Source organism: Mustela nigripes, chromosome 4 (genome assembly GCF_022355385.1).
Source record: "Mustela nigripes isolate SB6536 chromosome 4, MUSNIG.SB6536, whole genome shotgun sequence".
In the NCBI taxonomy this organism is placed as follows: Eukaryota; Metazoa; Chordata; class Mammalia; order Carnivora; family Mustelidae; genus Mustela; species Mustela nigripes.
The window spans coordinates 161,759,632-161,777,981 of record NC_081560.1 but is presented as its reverse complement, the minus strand read 5'-3'; the positions used below and the strand labels follow the sequence as shown (position 1 = coordinate 161,777,981).

General features: G+C 48.6%; 1 protein-coding gene across 1 annotated transcript in view; it reads left to right on the top strand.

Moving 5' to 3' along the window:
* Window positions 1-10,023: 10,023 nt before the first annotated feature.
* The window catches only part of RRP12 (ribosomal RNA processing 12 homolog), a 30,241-nt gene continuing 21,914 nt past the window's right edge, over window positions 10,024-18,350 (top strand). The window contains exons 1-8 of the mRNA XM_059398260.1: window positions 10,024-10,258; window positions 10,801-11,030; window positions 14,231-14,314; window positions 15,739-15,815; window positions 16,248-16,353; window positions 16,560-16,676; window positions 17,777-17,915; window positions 18,028-18,155. Coding sequence (XP_059254243.1) covers window positions 10,120-10,258; window positions 10,801-11,030; window positions 14,231-14,314; window positions 15,739-15,815; window positions 16,248-16,353; window positions 16,560-16,676; window positions 17,777-17,915; window positions 18,028-18,155 — 1,020 coding nt within the window. The 5' untranslated portion in view covers window positions 10,024-10,119. The remainder of the gene's footprint in view (window positions 10,259-10,800; window positions 11,031-14,230; window positions 14,315-15,738; window positions 15,816-16,247; window positions 16,354-16,559; window positions 16,677-17,776; window positions 17,916-18,027; window positions 18,156-18,350) is intronic.

The following is an 18,350-nucleotide window of genomic DNA, read 5'->3' as shown; positions in this document are numbered from 1 at the left end:
GTTATTTATTTATTTGACAGAGAGAGATCACAAGTAGGCAGAGAGGCAGGCAGAGAGAGAGAGAAGGAAGCAGGCTCCCTGCTGAGCAGAGAGCCCGATGCGGGACTCCATCCCAGGACCCTGAGATCACGACCTGAGCCGAAGGCAGCAGCTTAACCCACTGAGCCACCCAGGCGCCCTAGGTCCCATTTTTGACTTCATATGTCACCCCAGGCCAGGCCCTTCCTGGCTATGCAACTAATTTTTCTCCCAGATCCCCATCTGGGGGAACACCCAGGCCCAGGATTTTGGAGGGAGGTGACAGACATCAGACATTTCTGCCACAGCCTTGACCTCACCCCAAACAGCCTCTAAAACCTTTGGAGATCTATCCCCTTGATCATTCGTGGTCCACTGTTAAAGTGAAATGCCCTTGGGAGGATGAATGGTCTGAGTTAGCTGTCACTTGAGGAAAAGAAAGAAGTTCTCATTTTCCTGGACAAGTTTCTCATTGTCCTGTAGCCATGCCAACGAGGAACCACCACAAAGGGCTTTAAACCATTTAATCAATGACAGTTCATCTCCCTTTTACTGAACAATGACGTTTGCCTCAGTGACCACACTTCTGTAACCCAGCCAGTCAGCACCAGCCACGCTGTGCATCATCCACCAATCCCCTAACTCTGCCTCCTCTCAGTGTGTCCATCACTAAACTTCACACCTCCCAGCACCTTATAGAAGACCCTTGCTGCCTTCAAAGGGATCACACCCTGTAGGCATTGCTCTGCTCTCAAGTAATAGATCCAGCTTTTTGTTTCAGATATTGAGACGGGCTATCTTCCATAGACACACTCATATTCTGGAATATCCCCTTCCTGGGAGTAATTTATCCTCACTTCTAAAGCCATTGCTCCAGTATTGTTGGTGAATTAGAAAAAGGCCAACTCTGGGGCACCCCGGGGGCTCAGTGGGTTAAAGCTTCTGCCTTCAGTTCAGGTCATGATCCCAAGGTCCTGGGTGGAGCCCCACATCGGACTCTCTGCTCAGCAGGGAGCCTGCTTCCCTTCCTCTCTTTCTGCCTGCCTCTCTACCTAGTTGTGGTCTCTGTCTATCAAATAAATAAATAAAATCTTTTTAAAAAAGGAAAAAGAAAAAGGCCAACTCTTTTAGACAAGCCCCAGTGAAGACTAGATTTCAACTCCCCCAGCTGGGAAATGAAGCAGTCCACAGTTTGCTCAACCGAATACAGCAACCCTGCTCACCCCTCATACTTGGTCAACCAGTGAGTGCTGCCCATTCTACCTCCTAAACACAGTTTCCAATCACAGTCTCAGTGTCAGACCTCAGCGTTTCTCATCTGAACTGGTACAGTAGTAGTCTGTAACTGGCATCCACAACTCCAGTCTGGGAATCAGGAAGTGACCCTCACCGGACCCTGAATCTGCCTGCACCTTGGTCCTGGGCATCTCAGCCTCCAGAACTGTGAAGAGCAAATTTCTGTTGTTTATAAACAGCCCAAACAGACCAAGACAGTCCCCTTACCCAAAGCTCTCCCTGATTCTCCTACTAGGTCTGACCACTCCCTGCCAAGCTGGGTCCTCCCACAGCACCTCCCAACCCCCCACAGGGGCATAGCTGGATGATTGCACAGCTCCTCTCTCCTTCCCCCTGCCTTTGCTTCCTCTCCAGCCAGCCAGTGAGCCCTGCACGGGAGAGCAAGAGCGAGGTGACTTTCATCTCTTTGTAACCGGTCATTGTGAAGGATGGGACTTCGGGACAAAGTGATAATTCCAACTCCACCACTCAATGCTGTTGAAAACTAAAGCAAGTTACGTGACTTTTCCCAGCTTTGGTTTCCCGGTCTGTAAAGCCTGTAAAACGTGAGAACAATAGCACCTGCTTGGCACCTTCCAGGAACAGGAGGGCAGGGATGTATCCACAAAGGCCAGAGTGGGGTGTAATTACCTCCAGGACTCATCGCCCTTAATCTAGTCTGGGCTTCACAACAATCACAGAAATGGATTCCTTAACAATAAAAATAATAATATAACTTTAAAAAAAAAATCACCCTGACTTTGCACGGCGTGGTTGTGAGGATGTGTGTTGCAGGATGCTGCCAGTGAAGCCCGGCTCTGGGAATGCTCATCCATGGTGGATCTCCATGCTATGACCATGAAGAGTCCCTGGCACAGAGACAACTGCTAAATGTTACCTTCCTCTCTTCCTCTCTTCCACAATGCCCAATATACTCAGCAGTAGTGTGTATCGGCTGACTAAATGGAAGACCAATACTCCTACTAAAGTACAAGCTCCTTCAGTTATTTTCCCAGATTGCAATGTGCAAAAACTCCCTATGAAAATCCAGACTCTTGGGGCGCCTGGGTAGCTCAGTGGGTTAAGACGCTGCCTTCGGCTCAGGTCATGATCTCAGGGTCCTGGGATTGAGTCTCGCATAGGACTCTCTGCTCAGCAGGGAGCCTGCTTCCTCCTCCTCTCTCTCTCTCTCTGCCTGCCTCTCTGCCTACTTGTGATCTCTCTCTGTCAAATAAATAAATAAAATCTTTAAAAAAAAAAAAAAAGAAAGAAAAGAAAAGAAAAGAAAATCCAGACTCTTTATTCTGATCCTCAGGCCCTTCAGGATCTGCTCCCAAGATAGCCCTCTGACAGCCACCCTGACCCTCTCCTGCACCTCCTGGTGAGCTCTGCTCATGTCACATATCCATTTGACAAGTAGGAGTACTGCACACCTACTAAGTGCAGACACTGACGAAAGCTCTGAGGACACAAGAATGGACCAGACATGGTCCCTGTCCTCAGGGGGTCCAGCAGTCAAGGAGGAGACAGGGATTGGCGCCTGGGTGGCTCGATCAGTTAAGCGTCTGCCTTCGGCTCAGGTCATGATCTCAGGGTCCTGGAATCGAGCCCCACATTGGGGTCCGTGCACCATGGGGAGTCTGCTTGTCCCTCTCCCTCTGGCCATCACCCCCACTCATGCTCTCTCTCTCTCGCTCTGCTCTCTCTCAAATATATTTTTTTTTTTTTAAGGAAGAGACACAGAAGCAAAAAGCATTTCTATGAATGGAGCTTCAGTGAGCATTCAAGTTCTGAGGTCCTGAAGAGAATGAGATACATCTTCGATTTACAGATGAGAAGACTGAGAAGTTTTGTGCTTGTCTCAGCAGCAGTAACCCGTAGGTTTCTTTTGCTGTTGTTGTCTTAAGATTTTTAAAATTTATTTGTTTTTTGAAAGAGGGTGCACACATATACACGCACCCACACAAGTGGTGGAGGGGCAGTGGTGGAGAAGGAGCAGAGGGAGAGGGAAAGAATCCCAGGCAGACTCCCCGCAGAGCACGGAGCCTTACCTGGGGCCATTCCACGACCCTGAGACCATGACTTGAGTGGAAGCCAAGAGTCAGATGCTCAGCCAACTGAGCCACCCAGGAGCCCATAACCTGTAGGTCTCTTAAGAGCAGGAGAGCCTTCAAGCATCTTTATGTACCTCCATATGCTAACTTAGCACAGTGTCTTGCATATAATTAGTGCTCAAGAAATAACTTTTGGGGGTCGCCTGGCTGGCTCAGTCAGTTAAGTGACTGCCTTTGGCTCAGGTCATGATCCCAGAGTCCTGGGACTGAGTCCCACATTAGGCTCCTTGCTCAGGAGGGAGCCTGGTTCTTCCTCTCCCTCTGCAGCTCCCCCTGTTTGTGTTTTCTCTGTTCATCTCTCTCAAATAAATAAATAAAATCTTTATTAAAAAAAAAAAGAAAGAACTTTTGGGAATGTAACTGAGTTAAATTGATCAGAACCAGTCCTCTCCACACCAAAGATTCAGGGGCAGCTCACTGCCTACCCCGTATCAGATCTTCCTTTCTAACTTAGCAATAGAACTCCCACTGGGAGGAAGGGGGTGGGCTGCAATGTTCCCGACTAAAAGGCTATAGTTCTCAGCCCCTCTGCAGTTAAGTTTGGCCAAATTACTAAATTCTAGCCAATCAGATGTGAGTAGAACTGGCTTAAAGGGAGCTGACTTGGCTGGGAGTGCCCCCTTGGCTCCATCTTACTGAGTCTGGGCCTTCGCCTAGACTGAATGTGATGGCTGGAGCTCCTGCAGCCCATCTTTGGAGCATGAGGTGACACCAAAGATGGAAGTCATATACCAGGGAGGGTAGAGCAGAAAAAGAGAACGCCTAGGGCCCTGAGGACTCTATGGAGCCACCATATTAGCCCACCTACCTCCTGACTTGCCGAATGTGAAGAATTAATCCTGTGTGTTTGAGCTACTATCTTGAGGTCTCCATGTTAGCAGCTGTACAATTTCATTCCTGATACAGAGGCCCCTGACAGGAATGGGAGGTTGGAAGTAGTAGGTGGGGAAATGCATGATTTTGCAATAAGAATGAATTTGGGGGCATCAGGATGCCAGGTTAGAGTGGCGATCACATGGTCTCTGCTCACCCACACTCCCTCCTGCCTGTCACGGTCACATCCTGTCAGATGACAAATGAAGGTGGACTCTGCTTTGGGCGCAGTCCCCTCTTTGAGTAAGAGCACACCTGCCATGCCCAGATTTCAGTCCTCTTCACAGTTTTGGGTCCTGGTTAGCACACCAGGCCATCATTCAGTTGGTCAATGGACAAAAGCCAAGAGATCCCATCCTTACCCTAGGAACTCCCTCTGCAACCAGGCCATCCATTTGTCCCCTCCGGACTTAGTCTAGGGAGCAAGCTCTTCTTCGGCCAAATGGAATGTTAAAGCCGCAGAGGCTGAGGGACATGCAGCCTTCTGTGACAGTGATGTGCCAGGCATGGGGCTCAGTGTTCTGCATGCACGATCTCATTTTAGCCTTGGAACAGCAGCCCTATTTTCAGGTGAGGAGACTGTGGCTCACCAAGTTCAGCTACTTGTCCCTGGTCACACCTGGGATATGGCTCCAAACACGGGCTTGCGTGAATCCATGGCCTGGGCTTTGACACAGCTCCACAGTGAGGGCAACCCTCCGAGCAGCCATAACTCCACCACCTGGGTCATGATGGGCTGCCTAGAGTGACAAAGCCTATCTCCCTCTTTTAGAACTTGAGCACTAAGTTAAACACCCAAGCCATCTGCTTCCTCTTTGTGTGGGGCAAGAGGCTAAGCCTCAACTTCCCTTTCCTCCTGCCCACTGTCGCAACAGACAACAGCTCCATTGGTGGAAAATGGCCTTCCTGTTGGCCGTGGGCTCAATGCTTTGGGTGCAGCAGCTTTGTTCCCTGCATGTGATCTTCACAGACAATATTGAGAGCAGTGGTTGCAGAGGGAGTTCCTAGGGTAAGAATGGGATCTCTTGGCTTTTGTCCATTGACCAACTGAATGACCTTGGGGATGTCATGGAAGCCCTTGGAATCACAGTTCCCCATCTGTGAAATGAGGACACTGTTCTGTTCTCCTCAGTTAGATAATAGGTTAGAAGGGGTTTTGGAACTTGAGAAGAGCTTTCCTTTCTTTTTTCTTTTTTTTAAAAAAAGATTTTTTTTAAGATTTATTTATTTATTTGACAGAGAGAGAGATCACAAGTAGGCAGGGAGGCAGGCAGAGAGAGGGAGGGTGAAGCAGGCTACCTGCTGAGCAGAGACCCCGATGCGGGGCTTGATCCCAGGACACTGTGATCATTACCTGAGCTGAAGGCAGACCTGATCTGAGCCACCCAGGTGCCCCAAGATTTTATTTCTTTTTGAGTAATCAGAGGGCTTAAACTCACAACTCCAAGATCAAGAGTCACATGCTCTACTGACTGAGCCAGCCAGGCACCCTGAGAGCTTTTTGAATAATAATAAGTTCACATATATTGCCTTCTCACTACATGCCAGGCAGTGTGCTAAGCACTTTACAAGTATTGTCTTATTTAGTTCTCATAAACCCTATGGGTAGGCATTCTTATCCCCATTTTATAGCTGAGGAAAACTGAGACCTAGAGTGTAAGGTGACTTGCTGAAGGTCAGACACTTGGATTCTACCCCAGAGGGTCTAACTGCAGGACCCATCCTACAAATGTGAGTGGTCCTTATTAGCCATAAATTGTATGGATTATCATAGAGAAGGCTAATTCCTCTAGTAGAAGACGATGCTGGAATTCAAAGACAGTGAAGTCGGCCCTTCACCAGAAAGGTGAACCCTAGCTGTGCAGAGTGGGAGAAAGTGTGCTCAAGCCATCTGGATGCCTCGCGTCCCTTCTCCTGACACCAGCTTCTGGAGGAGGCTCTGCATGGAGGGTGTTTCCAGGTGGAGGGCCAGCCCACTCCCAGACAGGTGGTTCATTGAGAGGCTGTACCTGTTTCTGATTTAGCAGACTCAGCTTGGAGGCAGGTGTCTGTGCCCAAGAAAAGGTTGGGAAGACTGCCTCTAGCCAGGGCCTCTTCATCTCCCATCTGATTCGCAAAAGCCCAGCCTGCTCACCCGACATTGCTGCCTCCCTCCAGGGTTTCAGCTTTAATTGGCTGTTTGCAGAGCACCCTCTGCTGGCAGAGGTGCACCACCACACTCTTCGCAAGATAACGGTTTTGGAGATGTACGAATTTTGACATATACATTTTCATGTTGAATCCTCAGGGTAGCCCAGTGGGTTCAGTATTATTATTATTTTTTTAAAATATTTTATTTATTTATTTGACAGACAGAGATCAAAAGTAGGAAGAGAGGCAGGCAGAGACAGAGAGAGGGAGAAGCAGGCTCTCTGTTGAGCAGAGAGCACAATGCGTGAGGCTTGATCCCAGAACCCTGGGATCATGACCTGAGTTGAAGGCAGAGGCTTTAACCCACTGAGCCACCCAGGCGCCCTTGGGTTCAATATTATTATCAATACTTTCCGGGATATGAAATGGACACTCAAGAGAGGTTAAATCCCTGCCCAGTGTTGTGCGGTAAAGTCCAGACTCTAACCAACACTTTCTAGGTCTTCTCTCAGTGACTGTTCCCACATCTAGACCTCTGAGCACCAGGTTACTTACAACAGTTTCCAGACTCGACTTCCTCTTCCTCCTCAGGCCACCAGTTCCCTTCTCTCAGCCTTACCGCCCAGACCGCAGCCGGTGTCCCGGGAGCGGGCTCTGCAGGCAGGTGGTGTGTTGACCCTCGTGGCTGCAGGTACAGAGCCCAGAGTCAGCACTGAGTTACCTTCTCTGCAGTGACACCTTCTCACACTAACAGTCTCTCTCCTCTCTCTGCTCTGCATGCCGGGAGCACTTTCTATTTATAGTAAATCAACGAAGAGTAACACGTATACAGAAAGCGCACAAATTATAAGCACACAGCTAATGAATTATCCCGTAGTGAAGATTCCGTGTAAACTCCCTTCCGCCAAAAACTTAGAATATTACCACACACTGGTGCCCACTGTCATTACTACCAGCATGGGAAATGCTATACTGACTTCTAATACTTCTGGACTTGGCAAAGTGAAGAGTTGGCTCAGATATTCCAATGAAAAATTGGCTTACAGATATGTTTCATTTTACACAGCAGTAAACTTGTTTTTAAAAGGAGAATACCTAGGGCCTCTCTGGGTGGCTCAATTTAAGTGTCCAACTTTTGATTTTGGCCCAGGTTGTATCTCAGAGTTGTGAGATCACGCCCCGTGTCAGGCTCTGCACTGGGCGTGGAGCCTGCTTAAGAGTCTCTCTCTCCCTTTCCCTCTACCCCTTCTCCTTGGTCTAAAAAATAAATAACTAAAAAACAAAAGAAGACCCAACCGAAGGTTGCCAACTCCTTATTTTGGCAAATAATGATTTTTTTGGGGGGGGGGAACCTTTCATTTAGTCTCACTGTTGCTTTGTAAGAGAAAAGGCATCTGAGTATCAGCATCACTAGTGTGTACTTCTTTTACTACAGACCACTACAGTACTGACCTTGACTGGCGTGTGACCTGTGATCTGGATGACCCCCGTGACTGCTTCCAGCACCAACACTATTGTTGCATGAATTTCATCCCAGCCTTCTCTTTATTCCCCATCTATAGCTACTTGGTTCTTGGACCAAAATTTATTTTTTGATACTTCTTAACTCCCTCAGAAATGTATGTTTTGAGCTTTGTGTGTCTATCTGTAGAGACAAACACCATCTCAGTTTGGCTAAGTTATTGGCATTTACATTTATCCTTGAATTTTTATAATTTGTGCCCCTATTTTAGTCCCTCTTCTTTCCTCCACAACACACATATACTCATTCATTCATTCATTCAACAGTTAATTTGTTGAGTTCCTACACTCTTTGCCAGGCACTCCTCCAGATCTTGCGAATGGAAGTGACAAAGACAAAATTCCTGTCTTCATGAAATTTATATGGCAGATCTATGTTTTTCCCAAGCTCCCCAAAGCTCAGTAGCAACAGTTTATGAGAATCATCTTTGCAAAAGGATATTTAAGAACAAAGGGTGTCTTTAGTCTGTTCAGGGTGCTATACCAACGTAACATAGGCTTAGTAGTTTGTAAACAACAGAAATTTATTTCTCACAGTTATGGAGGCTGGAAGTTCAAGACCAGGGTGCCAGCATGCTTTGGGTGAGGACCCATTTTTTGAGTCATAGCCAGCTCCTTCTTGCTGGGTCTTCACATGATGGAAGGGACTAGGGATCTCTCTTGAATCTTTTTTATAAGACCAATTCCATTCATGATGGTTTCACTCTAAGGACTTAAATCAAAGGCCCCACCTCCAACACCATCGTCTTTGGGAGTTAGGATTTCAACATAGGGACTTTGCAGGGATATAACATTCAGACAACAGGAATGTGTGGGTGGCTCAGTCAGTTAAGCATCTGCCTTTGGCTCAGGTCATGATCCCAGCGTCCTGAGATCAAGTCCTGCATTCGGCTCCTTCCTCCGTGGGGAGCCTGCCTCTCCCTCTGTTACTCCCCCTACTTGTACTCTCTCTAGAAATAAATAAATATTAAAAAACACATTCAGACCATAGCAAGGGGAAAAATTCACACTTTATCAAGTGAAAGAAGTGGTATACAGAAGTTTTGTCCACTTCTGGTTCATTTGGAAGTCTGACTTATTGAAATGTCTTGTTCAGTGGCAGCTAAAAAATGTTTGTAAAATGAATGCATTAAAGCCTAATCAGCCAAGACTCACTAGGGGGACTGACTGGCTCAGTCGGTATAGCATATGACTCTTAATCTCAGGGTTGTGAATTCAAGCCCCATGTTTTAAGTAGGGGAGCCTACTTAAAAACAAAGCAAAACAACTCACCAGGATCCAGCCATAGTTTGATGAAATCAGGTTTTTTGATTTGAAGTGGGAGAGGGAATTCTAGAGGAATCTTGGAATACTGCACCCCAAGACAGGGGAGGAAAGAATCTTTTTAAGGTTTGGGCTCCATCTAAACGACTTTGGGGAAGGTGGAAGTGGAAATCAATTCAGGATTGATTGCTGATTCTAATGTGGGATTAGAAGACATTAGTGAGAGGAACTGGAGTGGGGGCGGTTTAGCAATTAGGTATCCCCCCTACTAAATGAAAGTAACTAAGCAGGTTTAGAGCATCACTGGCAGCTTTTTTCTCGTTTCGGAGCAAAAGCCTTGCCAAGGTTTTGACTCTTTCAAATAAACTTGCTTCCAAGCTTTACTTTCGAAATCAGATCTTTAAAAAAATTACAAATATGCTTTTTTTTTTTTTTTAAGATTTTATTTACTTGTCAGACAGAGAGCGCGAGCGCACAAGCAGGCAGAGGCGGAGAGAGAAGCAGGCTCTCCGCCGAGCAAGAAGCCCCATGCGGGACTCGATTCCAAGACCCTGGGATCATTACCTGAGCGGAAGGCAGCGGTTTAACCGGCTGAGCCACCCAGGTATCCCACGTTTGGTTGTTTTTTAACCTGCAAAGTAATTCTAGTTTTATAAGGCCCACTCCTGTAGCCAAGAACCGATGCCCTGGAGATAAGACCGAGGGACTCCTCAGCAATCCGCCTCATCCGCGCCGCTCGGGGACCCCGAGCACGGAGGAAATGTAAAACCGGATGTTGACTATTTTGCCATAGAAACAGACGCGAATCCGGAAGTTACGTCAGAGAAAGCGGAAGTGAAGCCGTCTACTTATCCACGTGGGTTCCGCGCGTGTTTCCCGGTCCCTGGTAGCCGGAGCTTTAAGCTCTGTCCCAGGCATAGTCGCCATGGGTCGCTCGGGGAAGTTGCCCTCCGGTGTCTCGGCCAAGTTGAAACGCTGGAAGAAAGGCCATAGTAGCGACAGCAACCCTGCCATCTGCCGCCACCGCCAGGCCGCCCGCAGCCGCTTCTTCAGCCGGCCCTCAGGTAGCGGGGTCGAGACTCCAACGCGCTGGCGGCGGGGTTCTGGCGGATCTGGTCTGATGGTCGGGGCCTCTCTGGAGGCCCTGGGGCCCAGGCGCTGAACGTTTCTTCTCCTAGAACGTCGCACGTGGAGCCTGCTGTAAAGACCCACCCTCTGCATTTGACAGATGGGGAAATGGAGTCCGCAGTAGGGAAATGACTAGCCCTGGGTACCACAGGTGTCAGAGTTGGGACTTGGCTATAATTAACTTTGGGGGAGACTTACCAAAGTGTTTTCACCTGCATTTATTTCCCAAGCCCCTGCGTGCAGTCCCCGCGCCGTCTCCCCCCGGCACTTAATCCGTCGGGACACAGAAGCAGAAACTTTAACCCGGCGGGTTTGCTAAGTTCTAGGGGTATGGTGGGCCGATGAGGCAGGCCATGTTCAGAATTCAGCGTCTCGAGCTGGGGGCCTGGACTCTGCTAGTTTTTGTCGTATGGGTGGATCCCGGCCAAAAGGAGGTTCGGGTAGAAGTGAGGGCTTCACCTGTGCCTCCGGTTTTCAGGAAAAAGCGACCTGACTGTTGATGCGGTGAAGTTGCATAATGAGCTGCAGTCCGGGTCCATGCGTGTGGGCAAAAGCGAAGCCCCTGAGACGGCCATGGAAGAGGAGGAGGGGCCCGCTCTCACGGAGAAGTCCTCGGGCACCTTCCTGAGCGGTCTCTCGGACTGCACAAATGTCACCTTCAGCAAAGTGCAGCGCTTCTGGGAGTCCAACTCAGCCGCGCACAAGGAGGTAGAGGGGAGGGTCAGGAGGACTTGGGGTGGTGAGCAGGAGCCAGACTCGGGCTTCTTTTTATTTTCTCCCAGTGCTGGCTCACTGCTGTGGGAGACAGCTGGTATTTTTGGATGATGTGTCATCTCTTCTATCTTTTGTGTTCCCTACTCACTAGCTCTCCTAGGGCGGGTTCCACTTTCTGCTTTTTTCTAGCAGCATCTCCCCTACTCAAGTGTAAAGTCCCTCGGGTTAGAAATATTTTCCAAATACTTACCTCTCATATCGCAGGACTTTTTACATAGAATATTTTCAAGACACATTTGTTGAGTAAATTAATGCTGAGTAACAATAGATAGAAAATGTTTTATCTAACAAGAACCAGATTTTATTTGTATTTTTTTAGTTAATACTTTTAAGTTATACATATTTATATTAATTGTTTAGCATCACGCTCTAACCAACTGAGCCAACCGGCCACTTATATTTTTTTTTTTTAAAAGATTTTATTTATTTATTTGACAGAGATCACAAGTAGGCAGAGGCAGGCAGAGAGAGAGAGAGGAGGAAGCAGGCTCCCCACTGAGCAGAGAGCCCGATGCGGGTCTCGATCCCAGGACCCTGGGATCATGACCCGAGCCAAAGGCAGAGGCTTTGACCCACTGAGCCACCCGCCGGCCACTTATATTCATTGTTTAAATGAAAAATGTCAAAATTATGAATGGTACCAAAGTGATGGGAGTAGAATAAAACGTCAGAGTTGTTCTCCCAACTTAACTTCTTCATGGCAGTTATTGTTGATGGCTTATCATGCGTCTACCTAGCCCAGCACTGTCTAAAACGTGGTGCGAGCCACACAGGTAACTGTAAAGTTTTAGTACCCATATTTTAAAAAAGTAAAAAGTAAATGAAATTGATCTTTTTTTTTTTTTAAGATTTTATTTATTTATTTGACAGAGAGAGATGACAAGCAGGCAGAGAAGCAGGCAGAGAGAGAGGAGGAAGCAGGCTCCCTGCTGAGCAGAGAGCCTGATTTGGGGCTCGATCCCAGGACCCTGGGATCATGACCTGAGCCGAAGGCAGCGGCTTAACCCACTGAGCCACCCAGGCGTCCCTGATCTTCTTTTTTTAAAAGATTTTATTTATTTATTTATTTGACAGGGTGAGAGAGAGCACAAGTAGGCAGAGAGGCAGGCAGGGGGGGGGGAAGCAGGCTCCCTGCTGAGCAGAAAGCCTGATTTGGGGCTCAGTCCCAGGACCCTGCCTGAGACTATGACCTGAGCTGAAGGCAGAGGCTTAACCCACTGAGCCACTCAGGTGCCCCCTGAAATTAATCTTAATAAGAAGCTTACTATAGTTAATTATTGGCATTTCAACCTATAATCGATATAAAATGAGATGATTTGTATTATTTTTATCATATTAAGTCTTCAGAATCTGGAGTGTATGTTAGCTTTACATGTCTATTTGGATGCTAACTCTTCTTTGAAAGGACTTGATTTGGTCGTAAAATTTACAAAGGCAAAAGGTTCATATTTCCAAGTTGTTCTAAATCTGTTTTCTTAAAACTTACAGCCATATATCTAAGCTGTTTTATATCTGTTTTCAGGGCGCCTGGGTGGCTCAGTCAGTTAAGCATCCAACTCTTGATTTCAGCTCAGCTCATGATTTCAGGGTGGTGGGATCAAGCCCCGAGTTGGACTCTGCTTGGGATTCTCTCTCTCTCCCTTTTCCCTCTGTCCCTTCCCACACTTGCACACATGCAAGTGCTCTCTCTCAAATAAATAAATCTTAAAGATCTATATATTTGTTTTCCCATAACTAGATTTTTAAAAAAGTTTATTTGAGAGCCTGTGTGCTGATGTGCACAAGAAGGGCAGGAGGGTGGGGCACCTGGGTGGCTCAGTGGGTTAAGCCTCTGCTTTCGGCTCGGGTCACGATCTCAGGGTTCTGGGATCGAGTCCCGCATCGGGCTTTCTGCTCAGCGGGGAGCCTGCTTCCCCCTCTCTCTCTGCCTGCCTCTCTGCCTACTTGTGATCGATCTCTCTCTCTGTGTCAAATAAATAAATAAAATCTTTAAAAAAAAAAAAAAAAAAAAAGAAGGGCAGGAGGGGCAGAGGGAGAAGGAGAAGCAGGCTCCCCAGGCAGGACTTGATCCCAGGACCCTGGGATCATGACCTGCGCAGAAGGCAGACGTTTAACAAACAGCCACCCAGGTGCCCCTCAAGTGTTCATTTTTAAATTTACGAATTAAGGATTCAGTTCTTCAGTCACACTACCCATGTTCCATGTGCTCTTGTGAACGTTATTGTTTTAGACTTTCTTGTCTGTTTTTTTTTTTTTTTAAAGATTTTATTTATTTGAGAGAGAGACAGAAAGAGCATGAGAGGCGAGAAGGTCAGAGGGGGAAGCAGACTCCCCATGGAGCTGGGGGCCTGATGTGGGACTCGATCCCGGGACTCCAGGACCGTGACCTGAGCTGAAGGCAGTTGCCCAACCAACTGAGCCTCCCAGGCGCCCTCTTGTCTATTTTTTTATTTATGTTTATAGATTATATTTTATATGCAGTGTTCTGCAATTTTGCCCCACTGAACAGTAGTTCTAAATTAATATGGTATTGTTTCCCATTATTTTCAATAGTCCTGTAGTATTTGAGTCCATCATTACTTATTATGTAGTAATAATACTTTATTGGGGCACCTGGGTGGCTTGGTTAAAGTGTGGGTTAAGCGTCTGCCTTTGACCCAGGTCATGATTCCAGGGTCCTGGGATCGAGCCCTACATCCAGCTCCCTGCTCAGTGGAAACCCTACTTTTCTCCCTCTGCCTGCTGCTTTGCCTGCTTGTGCTGTCTATCTCTCTTTCAAATAAATAAGTAAAATCTTGAAAAATAGTAATAGTAATACTTCATTAGTCCTCTGTTGATGGCTGCTGTGTTGTTTCAGTTTGTTGCTGCAGTGAACACACTTGTACCTAAATGTTTGCAGTTTCATGCGGGTATTCCTGTAAGAGATGGGTCTTAGAGGTGGAATCTCGGCAAACGTGTCTGCCCACTCGCTCGGTCTTATGGTGTGTGTACACCTGGCTCTGAGTGCAGTTCATCTTCTCTATCTCTAGGCCTTGTCAGGAGAATAATTTGTGATGGAGTAAGGAAAAGAAGCAGCGCAGGGATGGGATTCAATATAAAATAAATGTCCTAGGTGCCTTCTCCTTTACGTGCAGATCTGTGCTGTTCTGGCTGCTGTCACTGAGGTGATTCGCTCCCAGGGTGGGAAGGAGACAGAGACTGAGTACTTCGCTGCACTGGTGAGTTGGTGTGACTTGAGAGTGGGTGTCCAGAACAGCAGGTTATTCCCGTCGGAGAGAGAAGATGCCCCTGGTATGAGGAGATAGAGCAGGACATTCCTGGGTAGGGGAGAGTGCTTCAGGGGCTCCTGGCTGGCCCAGTCGGAAGAGCATATGATATCTTGATATCTTGATATCAAGATATCTTGATATCTTGGGTCTGTGAGTTCAAGCCTCATGTTGGGTGTAAAGATTACTAAAAAAAGGAAAGAAAAAGAGTGCTTTAGTTATTCTCAGGTGGTAGCTTCGTAAGGCTGGTGGTATTTTGCTATACTATCCTTACAGAACAAAAACCTACCACTCTGGTTGTTGCTGTTGTGTTTTCTTCCCTGATCCATGAAGCTGAGTTAGGCCCAGGGAATCCTCTAGAAAAATGGTTGGGAAAGTGTGGCCAGGGGTGGGGCAGATGGGAGGCTGGTCCTGAGACCCTTTTCTGGGGTTCGTGGGCTATCAAAATTATTTTTATAATAATACTACAACATCCTTTGCCCTTTTACTCTCATTCGCTCATGAGTGTACTATGGAGTTTTCCAGAAGTTATCTCATGTCTGCTGATGTTATTTCAACAGCTAATTGTACTTATGTATGCTTGTATTTTATTTTAAATTTTTTTAAAGATTTTATTTATTTGACAGAGGGTAGGCAGAGCAGCAGGCAGAGAGCCTGATGTGGGGCTGGATCCCAGGACCCTGAGATCATGACCTGGGCTGAAGGCAGAGGCTTAACCCACTGAGCCACCCAGGTGCCCCGTGTATGCTTGTATTTTAAAAATTTCTCAGTTTTAATTTTTAATGTGGTAAGTATCAGTAGATATCACCTATGTAAACAAAACCTTTCAGGGACTCTGCAAGAAATTCTACGGTGTAAAAGTTTGAGAACCGCTGCTCTGGAACAGGGTTTGGCAGACTACAGCCCATGGGAATAATCTGATCCAAGGCCTGTTTTTGTACAGCCTGAGAGCTAAGAATGTTTTTTATATTTTTAAAGGATTGTTCAAAACACTCAAAAGAATATGCAACTGAGACCATCTATGGCCTGCAAACCCTAAAATATTTATGATCCAGCCCTTTATGGAAGAAGCCTTCTGTATAATGAATAAGTTAGCCAGTAATACATAGTTTTTATTATGGGCCAGGCAGTGTTGGGATTGACACATACGAATTTAGTGAAATGTTACAACAACTTATCTTTGTTTTACAAGTGAGGAAGCTGAATCACAGAAGGTTCATTGCTAGCCCAAAGTCACACAGTGGCAGAGCCAGGATTTGAACCTCTGACACCAGTGTTCTTGTTCATCACCATCCTGCTGGGCACAGGGTGGCCCTAGCACCCCACCTGCCTAGCTTACACAACTCCCCACTCATCCCCTGTGGTCTGGCCCTCAGATGACAACAGTGGAGGCAGTGGAGTCCCCTGAGTCTCTGGCTGCTGTTTCTTACCTGCTGAACCTTGTCCTGAAGCGGTGAGTCCTGTCCTAGGTCTGAGCACAGAGTCTCTTGGGGCAAAGGGAACTGTATCAGCTGACCTGATATCATCATGGCCTTATCAGCGTGAGGCTCCCGGGGCAGCTTGGGGTGTTGTACAGGGTGTGAGCCCTGGGTCTTGCGGGTGGGGGAGGTAGGGAGAGGACTGAGGAGAGCAGTGGGGGCCCATCTCGTGAGAATGGAATGGGTAGTGGAGAAGGCAAGAGGCGTAGAGCTCAGGTGCCACAGAAAGCACATGGAGGTGGTGTCCAGAAGGGAGGGCTCCTGTCCTGACTCCTGCCCGCTTGCTGAGTGACTGGGCTAGTGCTGCCTCCCTCTGTCTAGCTCCCGCCTTCAGACCAGGGCTAAGCTTGTTCCTGCTGCTGTAGGACGCCCCTCGGGGTTCCGCCATCTCTCTTCTTCCCCCACAGTGTGCCCAGTCCTGTACTCATTAAGAAGTTTTCCGACACCTCCAAGGCCTTCATGGACATCATGGCAGCCCAGACCAACAGTGGCTCCACCTCTGCCCTCCGATGGGTTAGTTTCTGGGTCTGGTTCCCCTCTGCCATCTTCCAGAGCCCCACAGATCTGGCTGGAGCTCGGATACTCCCCAGGAGGGGTATAGGCACCACGTGGGCTTCCGACGGATCCCCGTGTGATTTTTTGGAGTTGGTGAGAACCTGGGCTCTTCTCCCAGCTGGCTGGAGCAGGTGAAGCTGAGAGACTCCGAATCTCTCTTGAAGGTCCTCTCCTGCCTGGCCACCCTTCTGCGGAAGCAGGACCTGGAGGCCTGGAGCTACCCTGTGACCCTGCAAGTGTACCAGGGGCTGCTGAGCTTCACAGTGCACCCAAAGCCCAAGGTGAGGCTGCTGGGCCCCCAGAATATGGGGGCTGGGGGCAGCCATTCTAGTAAGTGGGCTCGTCTGTCTGAGTAGGGGGAGTAGGGGAGGTTGCCCTGAGGGCTGGGATCTTGTCCTGAGGCTTTACTTTTTGCCCCTGATGCCGTCCTTGTTTAATCCTAGAAGGTGAGAGGCAGCTCCTCATCCTTCAGAAGGGATATTCACTGTCAGGCCGTCCTGAGTCCCTGCTGCCTCACTGGTCAGTGACAGGTTTAGCTACAGTGGCAGGAAGGGGCAGCATGGGGCTTTGGAGTCTCACACTCCTCAATTGGCTGCTGGGTTCACCACTCGTGTGTGACCTTGGGTGAGTTACTTAAGCTCTCTGAGCCTCGGCTTCCTAACGGGAATGTAGGGCCGGTAATACCAAGCTTGCTACAAGGGTATGGGGCAACTCCATTGTCTCTCATAGTTCCTGGCTCAGAGCAGGCGCTCAGCAGTGGTGGCCAGCCACTGCATTTCCTTCTGAAATTGAGGGCAGGGCCCTCGTCCTAGCATAGAAGCAGTGGTCCGCAGTCATTCGGGGGCTCTGCACGCTTCCCAGGTCGGGTCACGCCTCCTTCCCTGTGTATTCCCGAGGCTGCTCTGCTCTTTCTTCAGGTCTCTGCTGCAGTGTCACTTCACTGGAGTGACACTTGCCTGACCACTGTGTAAAAAGTAACAACCCTTGCCATATGGTCTGCAAAGTACTTTTACCTCCCAGTGTATGCGTGTGTGTGTTCTGCCTGCCAAAGAGAGAGCAAGTTTTTAGCTTTGGTCACTGCCAGACTGTCAGTCCTGAGAACAGTGCCAGGCTTGGTCATACTTGGTATTGTGGGGTGACTGATGGAACCCCTGGAGTAATGGGGACGCTGCAGTTCAGAGATGAAGTGGTTAGCTTGTTCAGGGCCGTTTGGGGCGCTAGTGGGAGAGCGGGGATCGGAGCCGAGCTTCGTCTCACTGCCCCGCTGAGGAGTCTGCACACAGGCGGGGCTGGGTATAGCGTTGGTCGTGAAGGAGGCGTGCCATCCGCGCTGCTGGGTATATGCTAACCTGGGCCTGGCCCCTCTCTCCCTGGCTCACAGATCCGGAAGGCTGCCCAGCATGGCGTGTGCTCTGTCCTCAAGGGCAGTGAGTTCATGTTCGGTGAAAAAGCCCCTGCCCATCATCCTGCTGCCGTTTCCACCGCCAAATTCTGCATCCAGGAGATTGAGAAGTCTGGAGGTGGGGAACTGGGTCTCCGGCAGGGTGGGTGGGGGCCGAGGCCAGCCTGGGAGGAGTGGGCTGAGGCCACCCTGAGAGGGTGGGCTGGAGGCTCAGCTCCCTCGCCTGCCAGGCTCTAAGGAGGCCACCACCACACTGCACATGCTGACGCTGCTGAAGGACGTGCTGCCCTGCTTCCCAGAAGGCCTGGTCAAGAGCTGCAGTGAGACCCTCCTCAGGGTCATGACCTTGAGCCATGTGGTAAGCTCAGCCGGGGAGCCAGAGGAGTGTGCTGGGGCAGGGGGCTAAACTTCAGACCCTAGGCCCTCAATGCTGATGCCTAAGAACTTGCCGGTCTGGCCAGAAGCAGGAGCTGGGGCCTCCCCACCCCAACCCTGCTCTTGTCCATGACCAAGGACACCAGCCATTCTTGGTGTCGGATAGACCAGGCTATCT